Source organism: Chenopodium album, chromosome 3 (assembly GCF_948465745.1).
Source record: "Chenopodium album chromosome 3, dcCheAlbu1.1, whole genome shotgun sequence".
In the NCBI taxonomy this organism is placed as follows: domain Eukaryota; kingdom Viridiplantae; phylum Streptophyta; class Magnoliopsida; order Caryophyllales; family Amaranthaceae; genus Chenopodium; species Chenopodium album.
In genome coordinates this window covers 76,603,060-76,628,802 of record NC_137836.1, presented here as the reverse complement: position 1 = coordinate 76,628,802, position 25,743 = coordinate 76,603,060, and the positions used below count along the sequence as shown (strand labels likewise).

Genomic DNA, 25,743 nt, shown 5'->3' with positions numbered 1-25,743 from the left:
TCCTACTCCAAGGAGACTATCGAATTACTAGAAAAATAACAAAATACTCCAATGTAAAACATTATTTATGAAATTGTAAAGGTTTTTGAGGCTTGATGTTTATGACTCGACTTTTTGCTTACCGAGTTGGAATCTTGCACGGTTGCACAAACTAATTCAGCCTCGAAGAATAATCCGAGGTGAAAAGTTATGCCAACGCCACTAGTGTTAATTTTTACCAATATGGAGTATAAGTACGTTTTATGTAAAATTACTTTGAGAGTCTTGGAGGGTGTGGATTTCCTTACCCGAACATACAACTTACCAAGAGGTTTGATTGTTTTTTTTATACTAGTAATAAAAATAAAAATAAAAAGTTTATGAATGTGTATAACTAAATTTTCTTTAAAAAAATAAAAAAAAAAAAAAATAAAAAATAGTATGGAGTATATTGTTTAAATTTTGGAAGGTGTTAGAATTCAGCTCATAACCGCCATTTTCCCGCGAGAGCAAAGACCCAACAAACTCTGCAAATCACTTCACTTTCTCACCATTTTTCCCGATCAAACTCCGGTGAAGCAATCTGAAAATGTTCGCGATTCGAATTCATTCAGTTGACACAGAACACCCCCTTTTTCTCTCTCTTCCTTCGAACTCAAACCCCAGCCATAATCTTAACCCTAACCCTAAATTCGTCGAGCGCAGAGGCATAATTCATCTCTTCCGAGCCCTAATCCGCCATCCTTCAACTTCCGATTCATCTGCATCCACTTCGCGATCTACTCTCCTCTTTATTGTAGCTGTTCCCAATTATTTCTCCTCTGATGATTTGCTTCGATTCTTCGGGTCCCATGTTGCGGATATATCCGAATTTATCATCATTAGGTAAATTTATTATCTGGGTTTTGTTCATTTCGAGTTTAATTTTTGTGGGTTTTGAGTAATTTTTTATTTGGTTGATTTTGATTTTTTTTTTTTTGGGTGATAGAAATGATGGTATGGAGGATAGGTACAGTGTGTTGATTCGAACTTGGAATCAGGTTACAGCTGATGCGTTTTATCGTAGTTTTAATGGAAAGCGGTTTTCGCCACCCGAGGTTAGCAATTTCTGATTTGATTGAGTGAGTTGTGAATTGATATGTGTATGATCATGTACTGATGCAGTTGTGTTTTGTGATTAGGTTGAGATATGCCACATTTTATTTGTTCTTTCAATAGAGTTTACTGAATTTGGAGAAATCGCCAGCACTTCGCCTTCTGATTATGTCGAGCTGCCTACTTGCCCCATTTGTCTAGGTTGATTCTGCATTGAGTAGTAGAGTATTATCTGTAATTGTTGATTGATAATATGTGTTGATTTAGTTTCTTAACGAGTTGTTTTCGCTTGTAGAGAGACTGGACCAAGATACTAGTGGAATTCAGAGTACACTCTGTGATCATTCGTTTGATTGTTCTTGCATTTCTAAATGGACCTATTTGTCTTGCCAGGTCAGTATTTACTAATAAGTCGTTAATGTAGCTTGCAATTTTCTGGAAATGTTAAATATTTGATAAAAAATTTTGACATCAATTGTTTGATGCTAGTTTGTTTGAAGATGGTGATCATATTAGACGCGATAGTGACCTATGTTTACTGGAAAGACTTTTTTCTGCGTAATTGGAAGAAATATGGTTAGAATTGTGATGCTAAAACGCAGTATAAGTGGAAATGAAGGTGGTTATCCCATTTACATGTGTTTGTTGGTTTGAGTAGGAGTAGGATGGGTTCAGGTGGTTGGAATGCAAAGGTTTAATTCCCACAACTTTCATTCAATTTGTAAATATGTATATATTCATGCCAATACCCCCATATGGCTAAATCTGAAACCTTGGCACCTGCTTAAGGAGTGGCTTATACGAAAAAACTTGTCCTCTGCTCACAGTTTTTCTAGATCCTGAAGAATGAAAGAAACCATTGCTGTTTGCTGGGCTACAATTTGGAAGCTTGTGAAATTTTGTGGTCTTGGCTACACAAGCATTGATCAATAATGCAGTATAAATTAATTTTGCTATGCATGTCATCAGGTTTGTCGATTATGCCAGCAGCCGGATGATAGACCTAACTGTTCTGTTTGTGATACATCAGAGAACCTCTGGGTTTGCATCATATGTGGCTTTGTTGGATGTGGAAGGTAAAATGGCCATCATTTTGCTTGAGTAAGTATCTCAAAGCATTCACATTTCTGGCATTAGCTGTCTCAAGCTTTTGGTTGTTGCTTTTAGGTATAAAGAAGGACACACTTTTAGGCATTGGAAAGATACACAGCATTGCTATTCACTCAATTTAGAGACGCAGAGGGTTTGGGATTATGAAGGTGACAGTTATGTTCATCGATTAAACCATTCCAAAGCTGGTGAAAAGTCAGTGGCGGTTGACTCACATTGCATGTCCTATGATGGAGATTGTGTCCACGATGAGGATTCTGAAATGACTGGTGTTCTCTATGGCAGCAAAGTCGAAGCAGTATGTCCTTTAATGATTTACTTATAGTAATACCTATGGCGATCATATTATTATGAATCATGTTTGAAGTTAAACTACTCATTTGAAACAGAATTATAAATCACTCAACCTTTGAACCAGAATCATGTGTTTTCTTTAAGTTTTAATTTGAACTGGAAAGTACAATTATAAATAGTTGCACCCAGATATTTCTAAATGATTATGAACTCCAGTGTTTTGTTTTGTAATTTTTTCAATGCTAGAGCAAATTATCTTCAAAGATGAACAATTGCTTACATTCTTACTTTTTGGGCACAGATTACAGATGAGTACAATCATCTTCTTGCAACTCAGCTGGAGAACCATAGACAGGTCCTTATGTTTTCTATACTTTTGCTTTGATAATGAATTCAGTTTTTGTTTAAACTGTTGAAATAGTTTAGTTGTTTTGATGAAGTGCTTGATTGAGGTCTAAGTGGAATGATTTAAGAACTTTTGTTAGGTATATTCTTATCTAATGAGTGGTGAAGATGATAGATTAGCTTCAATATTCTCTCTCTTCTTTGGTCAGTATTATGAATCTCTGCTTGTTGAGGCCAGAAGTAAAAAGGATAATAGTATTGCCGTGGCTGTTGAGAAGGCTGTAACAACAAAGATGCAAGACCTGCAGTGCAGACTGGAAAAATACGAAGAAGAAAAAAAGGCAGTAATGGATGTGAGTAAACATCTTGAGAAATCTACTTGTTCTTATAAAAAGACTTTTCTACATTGTCTTTGGTTATCTATCTGATTCTCTACAGAATATATATTCGTTCCTTAACATCCCTACCTCTTTCTTCTTTTTTCAGAAGAATCATATTCTAATGAGGGGGCAGGAAGAGTACAAGAAAAAGATGAAGGAACTTGAGGAAAGGTTAGCGTGCTAAACTTTAAAAATTTCAATAATTATCCTTAATGATACTAAAGCTATGAATTTTAAAGAAAAGGTTACACCTGTACAAAGGAGATGTGAATAATTAAATTGTACTTTGTATTAGATATGATATTAAAACTCGATTCTCTTAAAATGACCAAGATGATTTGACCTATTATATAGGGAAGAAAGGAGTGGTTGATTCTTCTTCTTTTTAATATTTGGTTGTGAGAATGTTCTGCGTGTTTTAGCTTAATTTCAAATCTTCATTTCTTTTGTTGGTCAGGGAGATGAAGTCTCTAAGATCTAGGGATGAGCAGATCATTGATCTTGAGGAGCAGGTGAATTTTTTTAATAGTGTTCTAATCTCTACTAACCTCCACCCCCCCCCCCCCCCCCTCTCTTTCATCTTGAATGCGTAAACTTCCAATTTAAGCCTCCACATTTATTACTTCATCCATGGATGAAAGGCATGTAAACATAATTTTAATTATTTTCGCATAACAGATTCGAGACCTTAAAATCTATGTGGAAGCACAAAGGAAAATTGGCAGCATAACAGATTCAGATGGCTTAAAAGGAGGAACATTGCTGCCTGTGCCTGAAATGCAATCCGCTCCTGCCAATCCGAAGAGGCGTACAAAGTCAGGCCGACATCGTAATTAAACTTTCATGTTAGGACTTGCTTGTGTGTATAGAGATAAGATTGTCTAGAGTGGCTTGTCATTGTGAATATGAAACGATGTAGATTTTTTAAAGTTCAATCAATGATCACTTTGCATGTCTTCAGAATATTGCTTGAGAAGCTTCAGTATAAGCTTGTATATGTTTGGATTGCACATATGGAGATAAGGTGGAAGAGACTACATGCCTTTCAAAATAATTGTGCTTCTGTGAGTTATTTCAGGATCGAATGTCTTATGGATCAAATATTGATGAAAATATGTGATTTTACAGGGATGTCAACTTCAAAAGTAATGTCTCCTTTGGATTCTCTTAGTATGAGTACAGTACAGGGGGTGTAATCAGAAAATCCATTTCATGAAAAGTATTTAGGCGCAGGGTGCAGGTGAGGCAAATAACTTCCTAAGACATTTCTGGGCTTCCATAAAAAGGTAGGTGCACTCAAGGGTGATTTTTTTACTTATTTGATATTTTGTTGCTCATTTTAATATTATAAAATGAGCAAAAATATAAAATGAGCAGAAATGACCCTTGGATGTTCTTTGCACCTGGGTGTATAGAATTTTTTTTTCCATCCCTGAGCTAAAAATACTTGTATTTTAAAGAAAAGCACCAAGGTTAAATAAGCCAAAATGGATCAGAAATAAGAAAGAAACTGGTGAACTGGTGGTTATAATGTTACTGCAGGTTGGCTTACAATTCTAATCTAAACAAAGAAATTAAAGCATTATTCAGGGGTGACTAGGATTGATGCAGATAAGAGTTGTTGGTATATGTTGATGCTTTGATTGTTCACCAGGTAAAACGGGGAGTTGCAATGGCGCGAAGAGGAGTCTCCCTGTGAATTGTAAGTCCAGGGTGTTCCTCCATGTCCAAATTCTTTCCTTGAGCTCCTTCTGGCAATGCCCAATCAAACTTCTGCATGAAGTTTGCTAACACAAGCTCTAAGTTCGCGGTGCCAAAATATATCCCTGGGCACCCCCTCCTTCCTGATCCAAATGGAATCAAGTTGAAGTGCTGCCCCTTAAAGTCTATGGAAGAATTCAAAAACCTCTCGGGATTGAATCGTTCAGGTTCTTTCCAAAAACTCGGGTCTCTATGGATTGTCCATGCATTGATGATGACTTGTGTTTTAGCAGGTATGTCATAGCCATTGAGCTGTGTTTCTCGAGACGAAATGCGAGGCAATAACAAGGGAACTGGAGGATGTAGCCTAAATGTCTCCTTGATTACTGCTTTCAGGTACTCCATTTTCTCAAGATCATTCTCTGTTATGTTTGCTTTATCTCTGGTTATTTCCCTCACTTCTTTCTGTAGAGATTCCATGATTGTTGGATTTCTTAAAAGTTCAGACATGACCCATTCTAGTGTTGCATAAGTTGTTGTAGACCCAGCTACAAACATGTCCTGCATCAAACATTGGATTAGTGATCAAATCTAGTATTTAGAATACTGGGTCCTATTAGGCTAGAACCCCTCACGTGTTAACCCATCTCATGTTAGTGGGCTAGATAGACACTTGGGGAGGGAGAGGGTAAGGCCGTAAGGGGATCCTTTCCTCAAAGTTGTCTTTAAAGGAGATTCAATCCCTAACAGGTTGAAAGGTGCTATACTTAATACGAAGTACTCCACATATAATTGTGGCACAAGTTTGAATTCTTAGATCAGAAAAACAAATATTTTCAAAACTTTATTAAGCGAGAATTTATTAGATTCGTTTTGATGTACATTTTCAAACTATCAAATTTCTACAATATATTTTTCTCATTTGAAATTGAATATTAATTGTCAAAGATGATATTGGTGTCCATGAGAATAGTGCCAATAATAAATTTAAACAACGTTACGTTACAAATAATTTGTTTGGTACTCCCTCTTCTTTTTAATAAATGCAACAGTTTTAATTTTGTAGTCAAACTTAATGAACTTTGACTGCACTATTGATAAATACATACCGTACAAAGTAAATAATACGAGTATTATCATGTGATACCCTGTTATATACTTGTATATTTTATTCTCACAAATTGAAAAGAACAAATTTAGATATGTTATTGCTCAAAATGCCTCAAAAATTCAAAATGTTAACTTTCTTATACATATGAAAAGATATTATTTATTTTATTTTTTTTGCTCAGATATAGTAGTATGTATTATTGAAGAACTTGAAAAATAAAGGCTTTCGACTTTCGTTAATGTAAAAAAAACATAGGGACTAACTTAAATAACAAAATTATAGATTTCAAATTCATTTTATTTTTTTCAAAGTATGTGATTATGTACTTCACTACTTGATATCAAAAGGGTATATAAGAAATTTTCTTTTTTAATTACAAGGACTGACTTTCCAATAACTCTGTTCTTCCTGGGATCAGATATGTGGATTTTTTATTTTTTTTTTAAAAATGTGGATTAATTGGTTGTACTTAACATGCAATAGTGAAATCAACTTAAATAATCATGAAAAATTATGCTTGAAATTTTTGTATCTAACATTTAAAAAAAACCAATTTATAAGGTTTAGATAAGGAGATTAATAACATAGAAAAGGTGTATGAAATAATTGAACATACCAATATAATGCCTTTGATGCTATCCTTGTCAAGGCTCATTTCGGCTGAATGATCTTGTTGCAGCTCTAGTAAAACATCTACAAAATCTTGTTTGTTTTCAGATTTTTCCCCTTCATTTATGCCCTTTAATTTATGCTCTTGGACTAAACTTTCAAGAAAGCTATCCATATTTCTTGAAACTTGCTTAACATCCTTCTCCACACCATTCACGTGATTAATCCATCCTAGCCAAGGGATAAAATCACCTATGTTAATGCTGCCTATGAGTTCTTCGTGCTTTTCGTGCAACTCCTTGAAATCGATTCCGTCTCTTTGTCCATTGAACTTCATCCCAAAGGCTGCCCTGCATATAACATCAGTTGAAAAATTGGAAAGCATCTTACTTAAGTTTACTGCTTTTGACGGTGATGAACTTCTAATCTCTTCCACGATTTGTGCTATTTCTTCTTCTCTGACATTATGGAATGCCTGGACTCTGTTGTAGCTTAGAAGTTGGTTGACACATATGCTTCTCATTCGTCTCCAATAGTCACCATAAGGTGCTGTTGCAACATCTCTACAGTCGTAAAGAAGCCTTTTGAACATGCTTAGAATTGGCCTGTTTGCGAAAATGGTGTCATGTGATTTCATAATCTTGCATGCTGCCTCCGCGGATGAGACTACAAGGACCGGTTTTCTGCCAAAGTAGAGTAACATGAGATCTCCATGTTGTTTGGCTAAACTATGCAATGATCGGTGTGGTAGTTTCTTGTCAATTTGATGCAAGTTTCCTATGATTGGAAGTTTTGATGGAGAAGGCGGTAGGTGATTTCGGGTTTTGTGGTTAAAGAGAAGTTTGTAAATGGAGAAGATGAAGAAGAATAAGAATGGTAAGGCTGTGAAAGGGTGCAAAAAGAACAAGTTGATTTGAGACTCTAGCAATTGCTTGATATTAGACATTTTCTCTATGTTTTTGCTTCACTTGTGAATTGTGATAGAGCTATTTTCTCCTTAATTTTCTAGAATGTGAGAGAGCTTGTGTACTATAATCCATTTTTTGTCAAGGGCTAATGGGGCTATATATATAATAAGTACAAACCTTAGGGATAGCCATAGGATTAATTTGTTTTTTTCCCTTTAAAACTCTATTTTTTTTTTTAATTTTTTTTTTATATAAAATCACAAGTGATACCTTATCATAGCTTTAAGTATATTGTGATTTCTTCCCATTTATGTTGATCTCAATTGATTTATATCAAATGTTTCTTCTGTTTAGTGATATCTTTCTGATCTCCTTCCAAATTTGTCAATTAATTTATTAATATTACCTTTGTTTCATAATGTTCTCCAGAAATTCAAATGGTAAGCTAATTAGCTTGTTATGCCACATAAGATTTTAAGCTAATATCTTTTGTAGATAGTTTGTGTTCTAGTTGTTAGCTACTAGCTTGTGGTTTATATGAGACTTAATTTTTTAATTAGCTTTTTAAATTTAATTTTATATCAACTCCTTTTTTCGACAAGTTTTTTCTCGAGCAAATTATATTTACTTGACCAAGCTAATTTTATTTTGTTCCGGTGGTCAAGCTAGTAGCTAATAAATTTTTCAAATTGCAAGCAAGTCCCTAGCTACAACCACTGGAGATGTTCTAATACTAAAATGTTCTTAACACTTTTACTTTAATTGTTTCATTTTATCCATCTTATATTATCACTTTACTCCTATTACTCTACAATATTTATAACTTTTGACTCGATATATCTTACTCTTTTATTTACGTTTTTCGCACATTTACTCTCTTTTTTGCGCTCTCTTATAATTTGTCTTAATTCTTCCGCTCTATTGTTACCTTTCCGAGTTTTTAGGGGAAATTAAAAGAAATAATTGACGTGTTCCATTTGGTTTGTTAATTGTCCCTTTTGCTTTTTCCATGTCTGTATTGCCTTGCCACATGATTAAAAGGGGCCCAAAACAGTCATGTATTAATTTACTTCTTCAGAGTTCAACCTATGCAATTAACATACAACTGATACAAGTAATTACTAATTATTAAAGTCTAAAGCCAGAAAGTAGAATAATTAAATCCCTGATGAACTAATGTTTCGTTCTGAATCAAACTATTTGCCTAGTTCCAATAGTCATGTTTTCTTACTTAGTTTTCATGCAATCGATGAACAGAGCATTTACTCATAAATATGATGAATTTTGCTCTCTAGTTTGGATTTGTAGTGATGATTCAAAACTCGACTTTGTGTACATAAAATTACAATACATAACATAGAGCACAGGCTTACTTCCACTTTTTTTTTTTTTCCTGAACTTATACAAGTAGTGTCTTCAGTCTTCAGGATACTTGTGGTTTAGCAACTACAATAAGATCAGATGTCTTATGCATGGATATACCAAAAGCTTCTGAAAGATCCAAATCTTTTGCTTCTACTCCTGGAGGAAGGTCCCAGTCAAAGCTGTGGAGAAGTTGAGCAAGAGCGAGCTCTATAGTCACAGTTCCGAACATGATGCCTGGACATCCTCTTCTTCCTGCACCAAATGGTAACAGCTCAAAATCCTGCCCCTTGAAATCAATTGCACTGTTTAGGAATCTGTCAGGATTGAATGTGTCTGGATCTTTCCAGGATTCAGGGTCCCTCCCTATAGCCCAGACATTGATGAAAACCCGTGTTTTTGCAGGGATATCGTACCCTTCAATAGTAACATCTTTGATGGACTCTCTTGGTACAAGTACAGGTACAGGGGGATGCAGGCGGAAGACCTCTTTTATAACAGCTTTAAGGTAGTGCAGCTGAGGTAAATCACTTTCTAAGACAGTTTTTCTTTCTCTTAAAACGCTTCGTACTTCTGCTTGTGCTTTCTTCATCACTTCCGGGTTCATAATCATTTCTGTCATTCCCCAATCTAGTGTTATGAAGCTTGTATCAGTACCTGCTGCAAACATGTCCTGGACACGATAATCATATATTTAGTATATAGCCTTTACTTGAAAGTAAAACTCTGTATTTTCTGATTTAATTAGCAAGAATTATGAATTGAACATCTTACCAGTAGAATAGCCTTGATGTTGTCCATAGTTAAAGGCATTTCACTTGAATGGTCTTTTTGTATGTCGAGTAAAACATCTAGAAGGTCCTTCGCTCCCTCAGTTTTCCTCTGTGGACTCATATGTTCTTGAATCACCTTGTTGAAAAAGCTATCAAATCGTTTGAACGTCTTCTTTAGCCTTGATTTATGGCCTGTTAGTGTGTGCACAAATTCTTTAGAAGGGAAAAAATCTCCTATGCTAAAACCCCCAAGCAACTCTTGGTACTCATCAAGCATACTTTGGAAACCATGTAAATCATACTCGCCTCCCTCAGAGAAATTCCGCCCAAGAACTACTCTACACAGGACATCATTCGCGTACAAGCCAAGTACCTTTGTCAGACTGATTTCCTGATGACAAGAATCTGCAATCCTATGAACTAAGCGAGACACTTCTTCCTTTCTTACAAAGTCATAAGACTGAACCCTTTTAGTACTTAAAAGCTCTAGTATGCAGATCTTTCTAACATGCCTCCAGTAAGCGCCATAAGGAGAGAAAACAATGTTAGTGCAGTTATAAAAGAGCCATTTGGCAGAATACAGCTGAGGCCGGCTGCAAAATTCTAGATCATGCGTCTTCATCACTTCCTTGGCCATAGCAGCAGATGAAACTACGACTGTTGGAACCTCGCCAAGCTGTAGGAAGAATATAGGTCCTAATTCCTGTGCTAGTTTCCTGAGTGTGAGAGGGGGCATTTTGCCTAACTGATGAAGGTTCCCAATTATAGGCAGTTTTCTAGGACATGGTGGGAGATTGAATTTTCTTCTTGTTTGATAATCTTTAAGTAGATACTTGAGTGGCATAAGTATGAAAACAAAAGCACAGACCAAGCTAAAAAGGATGCATTCCATCTTGTGATTATTTTTTCGGGTTTGCTGGTTGAACGCTTCAATCTTGACACTAATTTGCTCAAAAATATAATTCTAGAACGATAACATATAGCCTGGAAACTCTTGCATACAGCAAAAACATGTAATGGCAAGACTCGACACTGCGACAGGTTAGCTATATTGTATGAACGGTGATTCTTGGAAAAGTAGTAAAATCCTTTAGCCCTTGTCCATGAAAATATCTTTGTAGTATACGGCCATTTACTTCATTTAAATTTGTTATCTTACTACGGATATATCAAACATGTTAGTTGTTTAAAGTCTGTTCAAAATAATCGCCTCAGCTACATATGAATGGATTATCCTGTTAAAGGGCGTGACATATGCTTATCTTTATGCAGCAAGGTTTTTGTGGCTCACATCGTTTTGTTGATTTCTTCAAAGTCCATGAAGATTGGACAGACTATATATCAAACGTTGTTGTTACTCTCATAGTCTTATTCAGTGTGGGTGTGGACAGTTTGTCGTCTGAAGTTGGCCTTTGGAAATGTCTTAACATGCTTACTTCTTGTCAACATCAAAACTTGTATCCTATCTATGTCAGATTAATGTCTATCTTCTATACGGAATCAAAGATGTAACAACGTAACAATTAATCGTGAAGCAAAATTTTAGATTGAGCATGTAAAATTATCCCTTGAAGCCTTGAAGGCATCGTACAAGAAATTAATGCTGACTAATGTCGTGTTGTGTTCCACTGTTTTGACTAATGTCGTGTTTTGTACTCCTTATGTTTTTTTTTTGTAACAAATCAATAAAAAATAATATTGTAAGTGTATTGTGGAGTATATATACATATAACATCCATATAATCGAGGTACAAAACACAATTTAATATAATTTAATATTTTAGTAAGACTGAAATCTGAATCAAACGTTTCATAAACTATGAAGGCATAGAAATATGTACTAATCATTGTAAAATACATGCCAAATGTCAAATTGTTATACACAATGAATCACAGGTAATCAACATTTTGTTGCATTCTACTCTGTAATGTTTTTTTCTTGGCATTTTGATTTCTGGGTGTACTGATTTTATGCAATTTCTATTGATTTTATGACTTTTTGTTGTATTTTGTTGATTTCAGTTAATTTTAATTACTAGGTAAGCTTTTGCATGCTATTGATCGTGATTCATTTTTGTTGTATTATGTTGATTTTGGTGCATTTTGTTGTATTCTTGGGATGTTAATGTCTTATTAGAACTTGGGTTTCTCCGTAAGGTTTTATTGGTTAGACTTATTTAGACTTATGAATGTATAATTTCTGTTTTCCCAAGGTATGGTTTGGCTTTGGAATAAGGATTTTGATTACAAAGTTGGCAAATTTTGAGCTTTGTGGTGCTTTAGGGTCTGTTCACATTTACCGAACGGAACTTATTAGAACTGAATTGAACTGAATATTTTATGAGAGAAGGAAATTAGAAGCGGAATTGAACTGAATTAAACCAAAGTAAGCTAAAGTGAATAGGCCCTTAGTCTTATTTTAGTGTTTGTTTTCCCTGAATATTGTTTGGGAAACACTCAAGATATTATCGTTCCTGGCCATTTGAACTCTTTGAGTCATTCCGTTCTTTTTTAAAATATTTTTTTTTTACGAGACAAATTTAAACCATGAATCTTGATGATTGCATATGAGATCTTGTTAAATTGATTTTTCTCATACTCCTTTACGTCAACTGCATTGAAATGTGTGAAAAAAAGACAAATGAGACACAAAAAAGAAACAGGAAGAGTAATAAGGTGCCCTAAACTTTCATTCTTATTTATCATTACAAATTAAACTTAATATTGGAAACTTGTCCACTTGGAACCTTTTTGACATAACTTTAACCCATCTCAACAAGTCAATAGCCCAGTTATTGCTCCTTTTTAGGTCATAGTGTGGAAGACATCAAATGGGCTAAAAAGGAGAACAAAAGTCCATATATAAAAAGAATACACATTCAAATCAGCCCATATAATTAGTTATATAAACATTTCTTACAATTTTTTTTTTGAGGGAAGGATAGCAAAGGCTTTATTAAATTAAATCAAGTTCGGTCAAAGTACAAATACTTTGGGAAAAAGAACTCACACATTTCTTACATATTCGTTTAAAGTTATGATAAGTTATAAATATTGAGTTGTTTCTAAGAAGAATGAAGATTTTCTATGGCTTATTTACTGAAGTTTTGTAGGCCAACTGACCAAATTGGTAAGTAATAAAGACCCCTAGCGACAATTCGGTAAAAAACTTACTCCGGCGACAATTTGGTTAAAACGCTTACCATATACGACAATTTGGTTAAAATAATAAACTCCAGCGACATTTAGACTAAAAAAACTATTTTTTTTCCAACAAACTCTTTAAAAATCCTAATTTAATTTATTTTCGTGTTTTTAATTTATTTTTCCTTTTTAAATTTTAAACTAATGTGTCGTCTCCTTTTTATTTTGCTAAATTCCGATACCAAACTTAATTCCAACCCCTTTTTAAAAACATTTCATTAATAAAGGGTGTAAAAATTGATACTTAACAAGTTTTTTTTTCTTGAAATTATTATACTCCATAAAAAGGGTTGGTAAAAAAAAAAGCCATGAAAAACAAACTAATTTAAGTATTTGCGAGTAATTTGTAAGAAATTTTGTATTTTTGGACTTAAATGTCGCCTAAGATAATTTTATTTACCAAATTGTCGTTTAAGGTTAACTTTTTTTTACCAAATTGTCGCCTGAGTTAATTTTTTTACCAAATTGTCACTAAGGGCCTGTTCTCATACGTTGAAATTCAGTTCAGTTCAGTTCAGTTCAGTTCAGTTCAGTTCGGCTCCTAATTTCCTTCTCTTATGAAATATTCATTTCAGTTCAGTTCAGTTCAGCTCAGCTCAGCTCAGTTTAGTTCAGCTGAGTTCAGTCAATGAGAACAGGCCCTAAATGTCTTTTTTATTTACCAATTTGATCAATTAGCCAACTTTTGCAGGAGACAATGGCCTCAACTATTAGGGATAATCAATCTAAATGAATCCTTCCTACTCCCGTTCACTTGTCCTGGCTTTTATTAAGAATTGAACTTGGATCTATTAAATTAGATTTTTTTCTCTAAAGATATAAATCTTTTTTAAATGTACTTTAATTTACTTAGAATAGGTGGCCATATTTTGTATATTTTTTTTTAATTATTATGAAGTATTTGCTAAGTTCTAATATATTATGGCTAGGGAATGAAGTATTTTATCAAATGAAGCTAATTTAAAATTAAAAAGATAGTTATGATGAGTATGTACATGAAAATATACTTTGCTTAGAAAGTTAGAATAGGTAGGCGTATTATAATTTATTAATTGTCATTTGCTAACCTTTTTTTTTTTTATTCAAAAAAAAAGTTCTGATAAATTATGGCTAGAGGATGAAGTATTTTATCAAATGAAGCCAAACTAAAATTTAAAAAGATATAAATGAATCGCTTATGTTCTATGAAATTTTCTTCATGGAGGCGGTGCATACATATTTTTAAAATTTTTTAAAGGCGAAATCAACATATAATTGTTTGTAATGAATATATAGTTTGCTGTTTTGAAAAGAACATAACTGTTATAAAATAACATTCAGCTTACTTTTCGTTTTGTAAAATCTAAAGAACATCCGTAATATTAATAAAGAGCATGATAATATAATGTAATGAACATTATTTTTATTCAACCACCATAACCTAAAGACAAAATTCAAAAAACAATTCAAAATAAACAATGAATGAAATTATGTCGCATATAAAAGTACATTATATTGACAATTAAAGAACATGAAAGAACATTATTTAATTAACAATATGTTCTTTTCACTCTACCTATAACAGGTAAGAAATTAGGAAAGTCAGTTGTAAAACAAAACAAAACAAAACTTTGAGGGTCTCATAATTTCCAACCCCTAAATGCCACATAAAAGGTTTGGAAAGATGCAAACCTTTCCACTAGATAAAGCTTGCTTGATGTAAATTAAGGGCTTGTTCTCATTGACTGAACTCAGCTCAGCTGAACTGAACTGCATGAACTGAGCTGAACTGAACTGAATTGAATTTAATATTTTATAATAGAAGGAAATTAGGAGCTGAACTGAACTGAACTGAACTAAACTAAACTGAACTGAACTGAGCTGAGCTGAGCTGAACTGAACTGAACTGAACTGAACTGAACTGTGCTGAACTGAACTGAACTGAACTGAATTTCAACGTAAGAGAATAGGTTCTAAATCAATACTTGATATTTCAATCACATATTTTTACAAGTAGTTAGTATTCCTTATTATATTGTCTTCCTTTTCAAATTAGCCATGTTGAAAAGAGGTGACAGTTTATTATTATTATTATTATTATTATTTTGAAGGGAAGTTTATATAGTGATTTGACTTCTACTAATTTTCACTTTCCCCTTGTTAAATTTCATCCATTGTAAAATTATTCGCCCGTGTAAAAAAAGTTCCAAAACTTGACAAGTTTTGTCCAAAGTGTATAGGATAGTTATATCACGAGATTAATAAGGTGGCATGCACAAAATATTGTACAGCGGTCATACAAATAATTCTGAAATACAATGATCAAACAAATTCATGTACAAATAATCCAAAAATGTTGAAGACATATAACAAATATCATCTACATTAATTTCAAATAAAATGACATGCACAAACAAATAAGCATGACCATCAAACAATGAATGGACAACATTATTGAAAATGACTATACATTCATTTTTGCTAAATTCGGTAAGTCACAAAAACATACTCTACAACTGTGTAATGATATCTTATAAATATATATAGTTGATCAAAAAATAATTTAAATTAAGCAAAAATAAGTTACTGCATAAAACGCATATTCCAACAGGGAAGATATAGGTACTGCGGGCGCAACAGGGGCCAAAAGAAGAATTACCACAAATATCCCCTTTGTTCCTGCAATGGAGAGGATTTTGCATGGCTTCAGCCTTTGTAACAACCATCATAATTGCTACCAATATTAAAAAACTTGTCACCTTTGAAACCCTTTTAAAAAAAAATTATTATTATTATTATTATTATTATTATTATTATTATTATTATTATTATTATTATTATTATTATATTTCAAAAACATACAAAATTATACAACCTATACAAAATTATTATTATTATTATTATTATTATTATTATTATTATTATTATTATTATTATTATTATTATTATTATTATTATTATTTATTTATTTATTTATTTTTTTTTTTATTGGTAAAATGTGTTTTTTGTCTTTTTGATGATGAGCCTCTTTCATAAAAAAAATTACTCAGTAGAATACATATGTTGTAAATGTGATCAACAACTTCACAAGGACCACAAAACAAGAGTCTCTTTCAATAATATTTCATTCATTTCTTTTATGCATCTCATATAGACTTTTGCAATATTTATATACATCGATTTGACCAATGTTTATGGCTATATGTAAAATTTAACATAGTAGATTGGGTAATTCGTAAATGGCATATTCGTCTTAAAATATAGATTTCTGAATATAAATTTTTGTATAATCTATACTCATTATTAATTAATTAGAGATATTACTGCTTGTTTAGTTAAAAATTGACAAATATGACGATCAAGTTGGAACAATTGAAAAAAAGAAACATGTTGTCCAATAAATTAGTGGTAGCTTAAGGTTGTTAACTCATTCAAGTATCACACCAATCCACCTTGGCGAATTTTTCAATTGTCGTTTTTTTAATTATGGCCAAGGTCACAAATCTCACAATAAAGATCTTTGTGCAAATTAAACAAGTCGTATGGTTCTTATCAAAAAAAAAAAAAAAACATGTCGGTATGGTGAATTGGTGATACAAAAAACTTTATTGTTGATTTGTTATTACTAACAGGTAGGGCCTATTCACATTTACTTAACTTTAGTTCACTTTAGTTCAGTTCCAATCAGTTCAGTTCAGTTCAGCTCTAATCAATAGTGTTCAGTTTAGCTCCTAATTTCCCTCTCTCATAAGAAATTTCAGTTCAGCTCAATTAAGTTCAATTCGGTTCAGTTCAGTTCAGCTCCAATCAGTTCAGTTCACTTCAGCTCCAATCAATTCAGTTCACTTCAGCTCCAATCAATTCAGTTTAGCTAATGTGAACATACCCTTAAATATTTCATAAATATAAGCTACGAATAAAAGCTAAAAAAAATATACGCAATGTGTATGTGTGCAATATAAAAAACCAAAAAAATTGTTATTAAAAAAAATAATTGATGAAGTCATGGAGTTTTTATTTATTGAATATTAATTTTTAAAAAAAGGTTTATAAAGTACTTCTTGTATTATGTAAAAAAAAAAGGATGCATGGTAGTTTTTTTTTAAATAATACGTTGTATAAAATAAGAAGAGGTTATTTTGGAAAGTGAAATCAATATCAATATCAATCAATCAATATATATTAAAACTCAACAGCAAGGATTGTAATCTTGCCATGTGTTGCCAATCTCGCCACGTGTCACTATGGTTTGACAAATCATGTGGCATACCAATGACAGATCTTATGATACTTTCTAATAATGTTGTATTTAAATGAGTTATTCATGTTCATAATTTCTAAAATTTTAATTAATTGTCAACTTATTACCAACAATATGATTACAAAATTAATTTCATTTCTTTCAACTACTCATTCACAATTCATATAGGTTATATGTATTTAAAATATGTAACTAAAAACTACATAGTAATTATAAAGGTTTTTTCTTTTAACCACAGCAAATCTCACAATAATAAAGATCTTTGTGTAAATAATGGAGTAAGCATCATGTATGGTTCTTATCAAACAAAAAAAAATGTTGGTATGATGATTTAATAAGCTTTATTGTTGATTTGTTGTTACTAGCAGTTGGACATTTCAAAAATACAACTTTAAAAACAAATGCAATGCGTACATGTGTAATATAAGTAATAATAATTGTCAGATAATATGAACTCCTTGATTAGAGTGATTTCCATTGATCAATATTTATAGAGTTACAATGAGAAACCTAATCATATTAGGTAACATAAGATATGTATAGATATCAAAGATAATCTTATACAAAATATATCCTAAACCTAAGAAGAGAATATTCTATGGATATTCTCTATCACACCCCCGCAGGCGGAGCGGGAGAAAATCGGATGCTCAGACTGGATCTGAATTACGCATCGAACGGTAAGAATAGTATAGTAACCCATGATCAAAAGAGAAGTAGTAGACGTGTGCTGGTGATGACGATGAGAAGCAACAACCACGACCTACGTATAGTAGAGATATGCGCTTTTAGGCCGAAGGAGAAGAGGTCACGCATATACTTGGGCCAAGTTGCAGATCCAGAGAATAAGTTAAGAGATCAAACCATCATCGGGGAGAAGACACTACACTACTACGTGAAATCACAGTTGGAGAAAAACAAATAAAATTGCGCAAGAAAAGATTAAATCCCACCGCTTGAAATTAATCAATTTTCAAAAGAGAAACCAAGTAGCAAGAATTAATACTCCACAAAGATTCCAAGTGCTGCAACAATAAAAGGAGCAAACTTGATAGCAAAAGTGATGTGCAAAAGTTGACCTTATTGTGATATACCACCACCAAAACAAAATCTATGTGATTATGTGTAAAAAAAACCAATGAGGCAATGTAAGAATCATTGTTGGTCATGGGGAGGTGGAAATAGAGTGCGGCACATGGAGTAGGTTGGCAGATGTGGTTACTGGCAGTAGTGGGAGGCGGTAGTGTATGCGATTGCCAACAACGATGGAGGAGGCTTTCGCGATTGCTACTGTTGGTAGGAGGCGCAAGGTTACATAAAGATTCTAAAAAAAAAACTTTGAGAAAAGAAAAAAAAAATCTATATGTGTGTTTGCGGAAGCAAAAAAACTTTGTATATCCCGCCGGTGGGTTTAATTTTCTAACCCACCGGCAGGGTGAGAATTTTTTGTATATGATCCTAAGATCTCACCTAAGCTGTGATACCATGTCAGAGGACCAACTCAACCAAAAGCTTAACCATGTAATATAAGATATGTATAGATATCAAAGATAATCTTATAAAAAATATATACTAAACCTAAGATGAGAATATTCTATGGATATTCTCTATCAATAATAATAATAATAATAATAATAATATAATTTTAATGAGTTTTGCAAAAGTAATGGGAAATTAATCGAGAAATAGAGCGGTATTTACTCCCCGCATTTCCAATCAACATCCATTGTTGTCTCACCCTCCAATCCAACCCCACCCCCCCCCCTCCTAACACACACACAACCAATGCTTACCGCGGGCCAAAAAGAATCACATCGTCTTGATTATTACTTCTAACTAAAACTTACCCAGCGCGTTTCTGAGCGCGTTTCTGGTGCGGCCCCGGCAAGGTGCTATATCAGTAACTCCTCAAGTAACCCCACTTAATTAACCCCTCTAGTAACCCCTCAGACAAAGTAACCCCTTACTGACAAAGTAACCCCTTACTGACTTAGTAACCCCTAACCAAGTAACCCTGACTGACCTGGTAACCCCCGACCTAGTAACTCCTACTAACCCCGGACCGATCTAGTAACCCCCGACCTAGTAACTCCTACTAACCCCGGACCGACCTAGTAACCCCTAACCTAGTAACCTCTGGTAACCCCAAGTAACCTCTAACCGACCTAGTAGCCCCAAGTAACCCCTAACCGACCTAGTAACCCCCTACCTAGTAACCCCTAACCGACCTAGTAACCCCGACCTAGTAACTCCTGACCAACCTAATAACCCCTAGTAGCCCCCGACCTAGTAACCATTAAACCACACCCAAACCCACTGTAACCACCACCAACACCAACCTTTCTCAACTGCCATCCTCAAAACCTTAAACTCCGGGATAGAACGAAGTAATTAATAATTAATAATGCACAAATAACATGATTAACAGGCTCTCGCAATTTATTAACCAACATAGATCTAACAGGCTCTCGCAATTTATTAGACCTAAGTTCCTATTAAAAATAGCCTTTAATATTAAATCAACATCTGCTCGATTCATCAATTCAATATTGCTAAACATTCACAATCAAATTACATCTGCTCGATTCATAATCTAATTGCAAAGAATTAAAACAATTCAATAGGAAATTATCATGCAATATCAATAATCAATAATAACAAACTATCCCTTCATATTAATTATGGATCCCCATAAACCCTAGAATTAAACTACTCACTAATCATCATAACTAATCCAATCAAATAAACAATTAAAAACATAAACAAGAAAATAATTAAAATAGCTGAAATTAAAAAGGGAAGAAATTGTACCAAAACAAATCTGGAATTAATGATGGAATTAAGAACAAGAGTTTAGAGAGAATTTAAGAGAGAGAAAAATACTAAGTAGAGAGAGAAAGTCTAAGAGAGAGAGAGAGAGAAAAAGAACCGTACAAAACGTATGTATACTCTCCCTAAAACACGAATTAAACTAAGCTTAATCAGGCTCTAGAAAAAACACGCGCCCGATCGGGCGAAGAGGCGCCCGATCGGGCCCGCTTTTTTTCCTATGCCCAGTCTAAAGTGTCGCGCCCGATCGAGCCTACGCTCACCCGATCGGGCGCGCCTTTCCTTGATAGCCTTCATGCGCGCAACCGCCCGATCGGGCGTATGCTTGCCCGATCGGGCCCGGTCTTCGTCTTTAAGGCTTGGACTTCGATTGGGCTAGATTTCTCGGCCCAATCCATATTTCCTCTCGGGTCTCGAATACATGGTCCAATTGCCTCGTGATCCAAATACCGAGCCCTTAATCACCGGCTCGATGGCTCTAGCCGGCCTTGGGCTCCAAAAGTGGTCGTGTTCCTCCAATTCTCGTAGTCGCTTCATAAAAATCCCGGGAAAATGCTCCAAAGGTGCAATTCCCTACAAAACTTAACCAAAACTACGAAAACACTAGAAAACACATATTAGTAATAAAAGTGGCCCTAAAGGGCCAAAAACACTACTAATTATGACCAAGGGACGGGGGTAAAATACTATATAAAATAGACATATCAAACTCCCCCAAGCCAAACCTTTGCTTGTCCCTAAGCAAAGAGCTCATCAATGAACATGTAAAACATACTTCACCCCAATCAACAAATCAAAAGCCAACGATTCAAGGTAAAATTAAACAAACATGCTTCAACATCAATCAATCTTATTCATCTAATCACCCTTCCTCCCCAACAATTGTCAAGTAAAGCAAACCACAAGAGCATATAGAATTCAAGACTAGTGCTCACACACTCGACTCTCATTTATGTGGCGAGTAAAGAATGTACTCGATCGCTCTCCACCCAACCCCTTTAATGTGAACAATGCCCTCCCAACTCACACTCTCGTGTGTATAAAACATTGAACGCTCATCCTACTAGTCGACTCGAAATATGTCAAGTCATAACTTGCATTGAAAAACAACACTTTCACATTTACATAACTTCTATGCACAAGGTCGGAAGGTCTTTTAAGCTTGTAATGTAAGGCTAGGGTAAAGGTAGGATAAATTTGGGATTATGTGAGAGAAAAGCTATGCATTAAGGGAGCCAAATCCTAATAAATCCATGATCAAAAATAATGATCATACACATCTCCAACATAACCAACTCCAAACAACATTCCACCAAATATACTCCAAACAATAAAACAATCCCAACACTCACAATTTCACTCATAAAAATATGATAATGTAGAACAAGAGTGAATAACAAACTTTGAACTCATAACTTGAAATATTTACATTGAAACTCAAACTTTTTTTTCTTTCTTTTGATTAACCTTCACTTAGAACATTTGAACATCAAACAATTTTTCCTTTTTTTTTCTTAGAAGTTCACTTTTTTTTTTTTTTTTTTCATATTTCTCACTTTTTTTTTTTCATCACACTTTTTTTTTTTCTCAAATATATACAACTTTTGAACTCATAAAAACAAAAATATGATCAAGAACAAATTACTTCTCAAAACCCACCCAAATTGTGCAAATAATGTGCACACTACAAACTCCCTCACCTCACTCACTAATAGCTCCCCCAAGCCAAGCTTGGGACTAGTAACCAATGGGGCAATTAAGGCTTGTAATGTGGCTATAAACAATAAAAGGGCACAAGCAACAACATGGGTGACAAGAAGGGAACAAATGTATCTAAATACTCTGAAGGCTACCTAAAAGAATGAATGCCTTCGTCCTCCTCATGTGCATAATAAAAAGTCATGAAACACTACTCATAGTTGCAAATCAATACTCAAATTCATTGACATACCAGGAATTGTGGAACTATCACACATTTCCTAACCAAATCAACTAGTCAAGCACTATATTCACAAGTAGTTGGACAAAATTGACGCATGTTTAGGAATCCAAACAATTAGACTTCAAATCATGACCAACAAATCCACAATATTCATCATCAAATACCAAGAATCAAAACAATTTTCTCAAGTATGGGGCACAGGGAAGTATGATTTACAATTCATTGGAACGTATTTTTGAATTTTTTTATTTTTTAAATTTTTTTTATTTTCAAATATAAGAAAGCAATAAAAAAAACTACACTAGGAAAGCAAATAAAAACTATACTAGAAAGCCAATAAAGAGAGAAAAGGAAGAGAATTTCCAAGTGAAAGAACACCCCCCAAGCCAAATCAAGCAATGCCCTCATTGACTTGGGAGAGTAGCCTACTCTTCATCCTCATCCATCCTAGAGTACCCCCCACCGTGGCTAGAGTCGGCTCCTCCATGGCTAGAGCCACCACCACCATACCCCGAACCACCGGCATATAGGGTCTACATTCCCACCCATACCCCCATATCCGTGGACCGAAGAGTAGTCCACATAAGTACCATAAGCACCGGGGTGAGAATACCCTCCTTGGGGGTATTGGAACCAATCGGGAGTAAGGGAATCGGGAGGAATAGCCCCCCGACGGGCATAATCATCATACATGGGGTAAAGGCCCCTCCCTAGGTTCCTCTCAATAAGACCAACCCGCCCATCTAGAGTGCTTAACCTAGAGTCTAGGTTTTGCATCATGCCCTCAACCCTCCCTTGCCCCGTCTCAATGCGGTCTAGTTGGCTCCTAAAAGCCGAAAAGTCATATGGGGCATTTGGGTCGACATTGTAATCGACCGAGGAAGTGGGCATGCCGTAGGTGAAAGGTGGGGGTGGTTGGTAGTGGGGTGAGTGGTGAATGGGGGATTGATGAATGGGGGATTGGTGAGGTTGTGGTGAGGGGTGAGGAGGTTGAACCTCACCTTGACCATCTAACTCGAAAGTGTAAGAGGGCTTCCCCCTCTCAAATTTGGTCAAGGCGGGGTTGGGTAAGGTAAAGGCTTGGTCCCTCCTACCCGATTGTCGGTGGACAATCCACCAAGTATCACTCCCCACCGGTTGTACCCAATTCAAGCTCCCTAAATAGGATAGGTCCATTAGGTTCGATCCCACAACTTTCCTATGGCCATCGGGGTTCCAACCTAAGTGTTTCCTAGCTATATGGGTCACTAACCCCCCAAAGTAAATTGGCGCTCTAGACCTACTAGCCTCGGCCGCATTGGCCGCCCTTTGGAAATGGTTGGCTATCCTATGGGGTATATTTAATTTTTCAGCATTAGGAATTATATAAGAAGCCAATAATTCCAATTCATCCCTCCGAACATTTGCCGGTTCATGCCTCCCAAAAATGGTGAGGCCGACAAATCTTTGCCAAAGTTTGGGGACAGGATGTTGAATCCACGTCCCTTTGGCATGTTGGAGGTTCACCAAATCCTCCCCTGTTAACCTCTTATAGACCACGGCGGTGTGGTCTTGAGAGGGTTCAATAGGCTTGTCCGATTTCAAGTCAAACAAATTACCAAATTCTTTTAAAGTTAGTCTCACATTGTTGTTTAACAATCGAAATTGGACATGAGTGATAAGTGCATTCATTTTGATAACATTAAAACTAGATATAAATTCGAATGTTAAATAATCATAAGTATCATGGCACATTTGAAACAAACCACTCATGCCTATGCCCTTAAACAATTTTTCTACGTATTTATCAAGACCTAGCCTAGCTAAAGTAGGATGATGAATGAAACGGGTAGAAATTACCTGACGATCGATGAGGTTGATCATCCGAACCCGTTGCTCCTCCGAGGTGATTACAACCTCCTCCCATCCCGGAATTTGAAGGTCCGGGTTGATTGTTGGTTGTGGTGCACTAGAGCTCTCACCCCTTTGATTTCTTGAACGCTTGGAGGCCATTATCTTTGAAAATAGTAGAAAATTTGAGGTTTCTCTCTCTTAGGGTTTGGGAAAAGTTGAGAGAAAATTGGGGAAAATTAGTATAGAGTGTAGAGGAAGGTGAGGGGAGATGGAATATGTAAAAAAATTTTATTTTGGATGGAAGAATTGGAGAAGATGTTGGATTGAAGTGTAAGTTAGGTTGAAGGTTTGAAAATGGAGGTTTTAGAGAGAGAAAGTGAATGAAGAAGATGAAATAAGGAGGAAATGAGGAAAGAAAGAAGAGAAAAGAGAATAAAGGGGGGTCGGCCTGATGGCGCGCCCGATCGGGCGAAAGTGCGAGCATCCAAAACTCAAGTTGCGCGCCCGATCGGGCGCGAACGCGTACGAATTTTCGCCCTTTTTCTCGCCCGATCGGGCGAGCTTCGCCCGACATTTCTTTTTCTTTTACTCGATTTTCCAAAAAAAAATTGCCCGATCGGGCGAAAATAGCCCCTGAATCCAACTTAGCTTGCGCGCCCGATCGGGCTATTTCGCTCGATCGGGCGAAATTAGTTCCGATTTTTAGCTCACTTACGCGCCCGATCGGGCAACGTCGCCCGATCGGGCGAAATTGCTGCTGAATTCTGGGTAGCTTCCGCGCCCGATTGGGCGAGCCTCGCCCAATCGGGCCCGAAAGAGCCTTATTCTCCGATTTCGTTTCTTCTTCAAAAATTTTCTAAGTCTTTATACCTGTCAAATGCATACCTGTACAACAACACTTAAAACTGGTGAAATATCACTCTCCTCGCCTCTCTAAAAAAAATAAAAGTAAAAATAAAAATGAAAATAAAATAAGAAAAATTAAGGAAAAGGAAAACTAGCCTAGAAAGCATGAAATACGGGTTGCCTCCCGCAAAGCGCTGGTTTATCTAGGTCCCGCATGACCTTCTCACCACCTTGAAACTCATGTTGGAAGTGGAGTTAGGAGAGTCTCCTCCACATCTCTAATGGTAGCACCTTCATGTTACACTTTCAACCTTTGGCCATTCACCTTGAATTCTTCACCTTTGTCATTCACCAACTCTACCGAACCAAATTTGTTCACCTTTGTGACAGTGAAGGGACCGGACCATCTAGACTTCAACTTTCCTGGGAAAATCTTCAATCTAGAATTAAAGAGAAGAACCTTATCGCCCGGTGCAAACTCTCTTGGTAAGATCCTCTTGTCATGCCACTTCTTGGTCTTCTCCTTGTAGATCCGCGCACTATCATATGCCGACAATCTAAACTCATCCAACTCATTGAGTTGGAGGAGTCTCTTCTTACCCGCGGCCTTAGAATCCATATTAAGCTCTTTGATCGCCCAAAAAGCTTTGTACTCCAATTCTACGGGAAGATGACATGCCTTACCATAAACCAATCTATAAGGTGAAGTACCGATCGGTGTTTTAAATGTTGTTCGGTATGCCCAAAGTGTGTCATCAAGCTTCATGCTCCAATCTTTCCTTGACTTGGCTACTACCTTTTCTAGGATCGCCTTGATTTCCCTGTTAGAGACCTCAACTTGACCACTAGTTTGAGGGTGGTAACTAAGCCCTGTTATGTGATATACGCCATACTTCTTGAGGAGGTTATCCAATTGTCTTTCATGGAAGTGGGTACCCCCATCACTAATAATAGCGCGTGGAACACCAAACCTGGGAAATATGATCTTCTTGAAGAGCTTAATGACTACCTTGTAGTCATTTGTTGGTGAAGCTATGGCTTCTACCCACTTGGACACATAATCGATGGCTACAAGTATGTAACAATTCCCATTGGAAGATGGGAACGGCCCCATATAATCGATACCCCAAACATCGAATATTTCAACTTCGAGAATCCCAGTTTGGGGCATCTCATGCCTCC

At 35.4% G+C, this 25,743-nt stretch overlaps 3 protein-coding genes and 1 long non-coding RNA gene across 4 annotated transcripts; 2 read left to right on the top strand and 2 right to left on the bottom strand.

Annotated features, from left to right (window-relative positions):
• The first annotated feature begins 434 nt into the window (after positions 1–434).
• Positions 435–4,168, top strand: LOC145617438 (BRAP2 RING ZnF UBP domain-containing protein 1-like). Its single transcript, XM_081672145.1, has 11 exons — positions 435–864; positions 968–1,076; positions 1,161–1,275; positions 1,370–1,467; positions 2,044–2,150; positions 2,242–2,482; positions 2,780–2,833; positions 3,033–3,176; positions 3,310–3,374; positions 3,661–3,715; positions 3,882–4,168. The coding sequence occupies exons 1-11, from the start codon at positions 569–571 to the stop codon at positions 4,038–4,040; spliced, it is 1,443 nt and encodes a 480-aa protein (XP_081528271.1). The 5' UTR covers positions 435–568; the 3' UTR covers positions 4,041–4,168.
• A 534-nt stretch (positions 4,169–4,702) lies between these two features.
• Positions 4,703–7,570, bottom strand: LOC145624265 (cytochrome P450 736A117-like). Its single transcript, XM_081677264.1, has 2 exons — positions 6,632–7,570; positions 4,703–5,465 (listed from the first exon to the last, which is right to left on the bottom strand). The coding sequence occupies exons 1-2, from the start codon at positions 7,568–7,570 to the stop codon at positions 4,851–4,853; spliced, it is 1,554 nt and encodes a 517-aa protein (XP_081533390.1). The 3' UTR covers positions 4,703–4,850.
• Positions 5,174–11,308, top strand: LOC145624267 (uncharacterized). The gene is made up of 4 exons (XR_014110414.1): positions 5,174–5,300; positions 8,953–9,161; positions 9,300–9,416; positions 10,940–11,308. It is a non-coding gene; the product is annotated as an uncharacterized LOC145624267 (long non-coding RNA).
• LOC145624266 (cytochrome P450 71AP13-like) lies at positions 8,806–10,868 on the bottom strand. Its single transcript, XM_081677265.1, has 2 exons — positions 9,669–10,868; positions 8,806–9,567 (listed from the first exon to the last, which is right to left on the bottom strand). Exons 1-2 carry the CDS (start codon positions 10,557–10,559, stop codon positions 8,956–8,958), a joined length of 1,503 nt encoding a protein of 500 aa, XP_081533391.1. The 5' UTR covers positions 10,560–10,868; the 3' UTR covers positions 8,806–8,955.
• Positions 11,309–25,743: the final 14,435 nt, after the last annotated feature.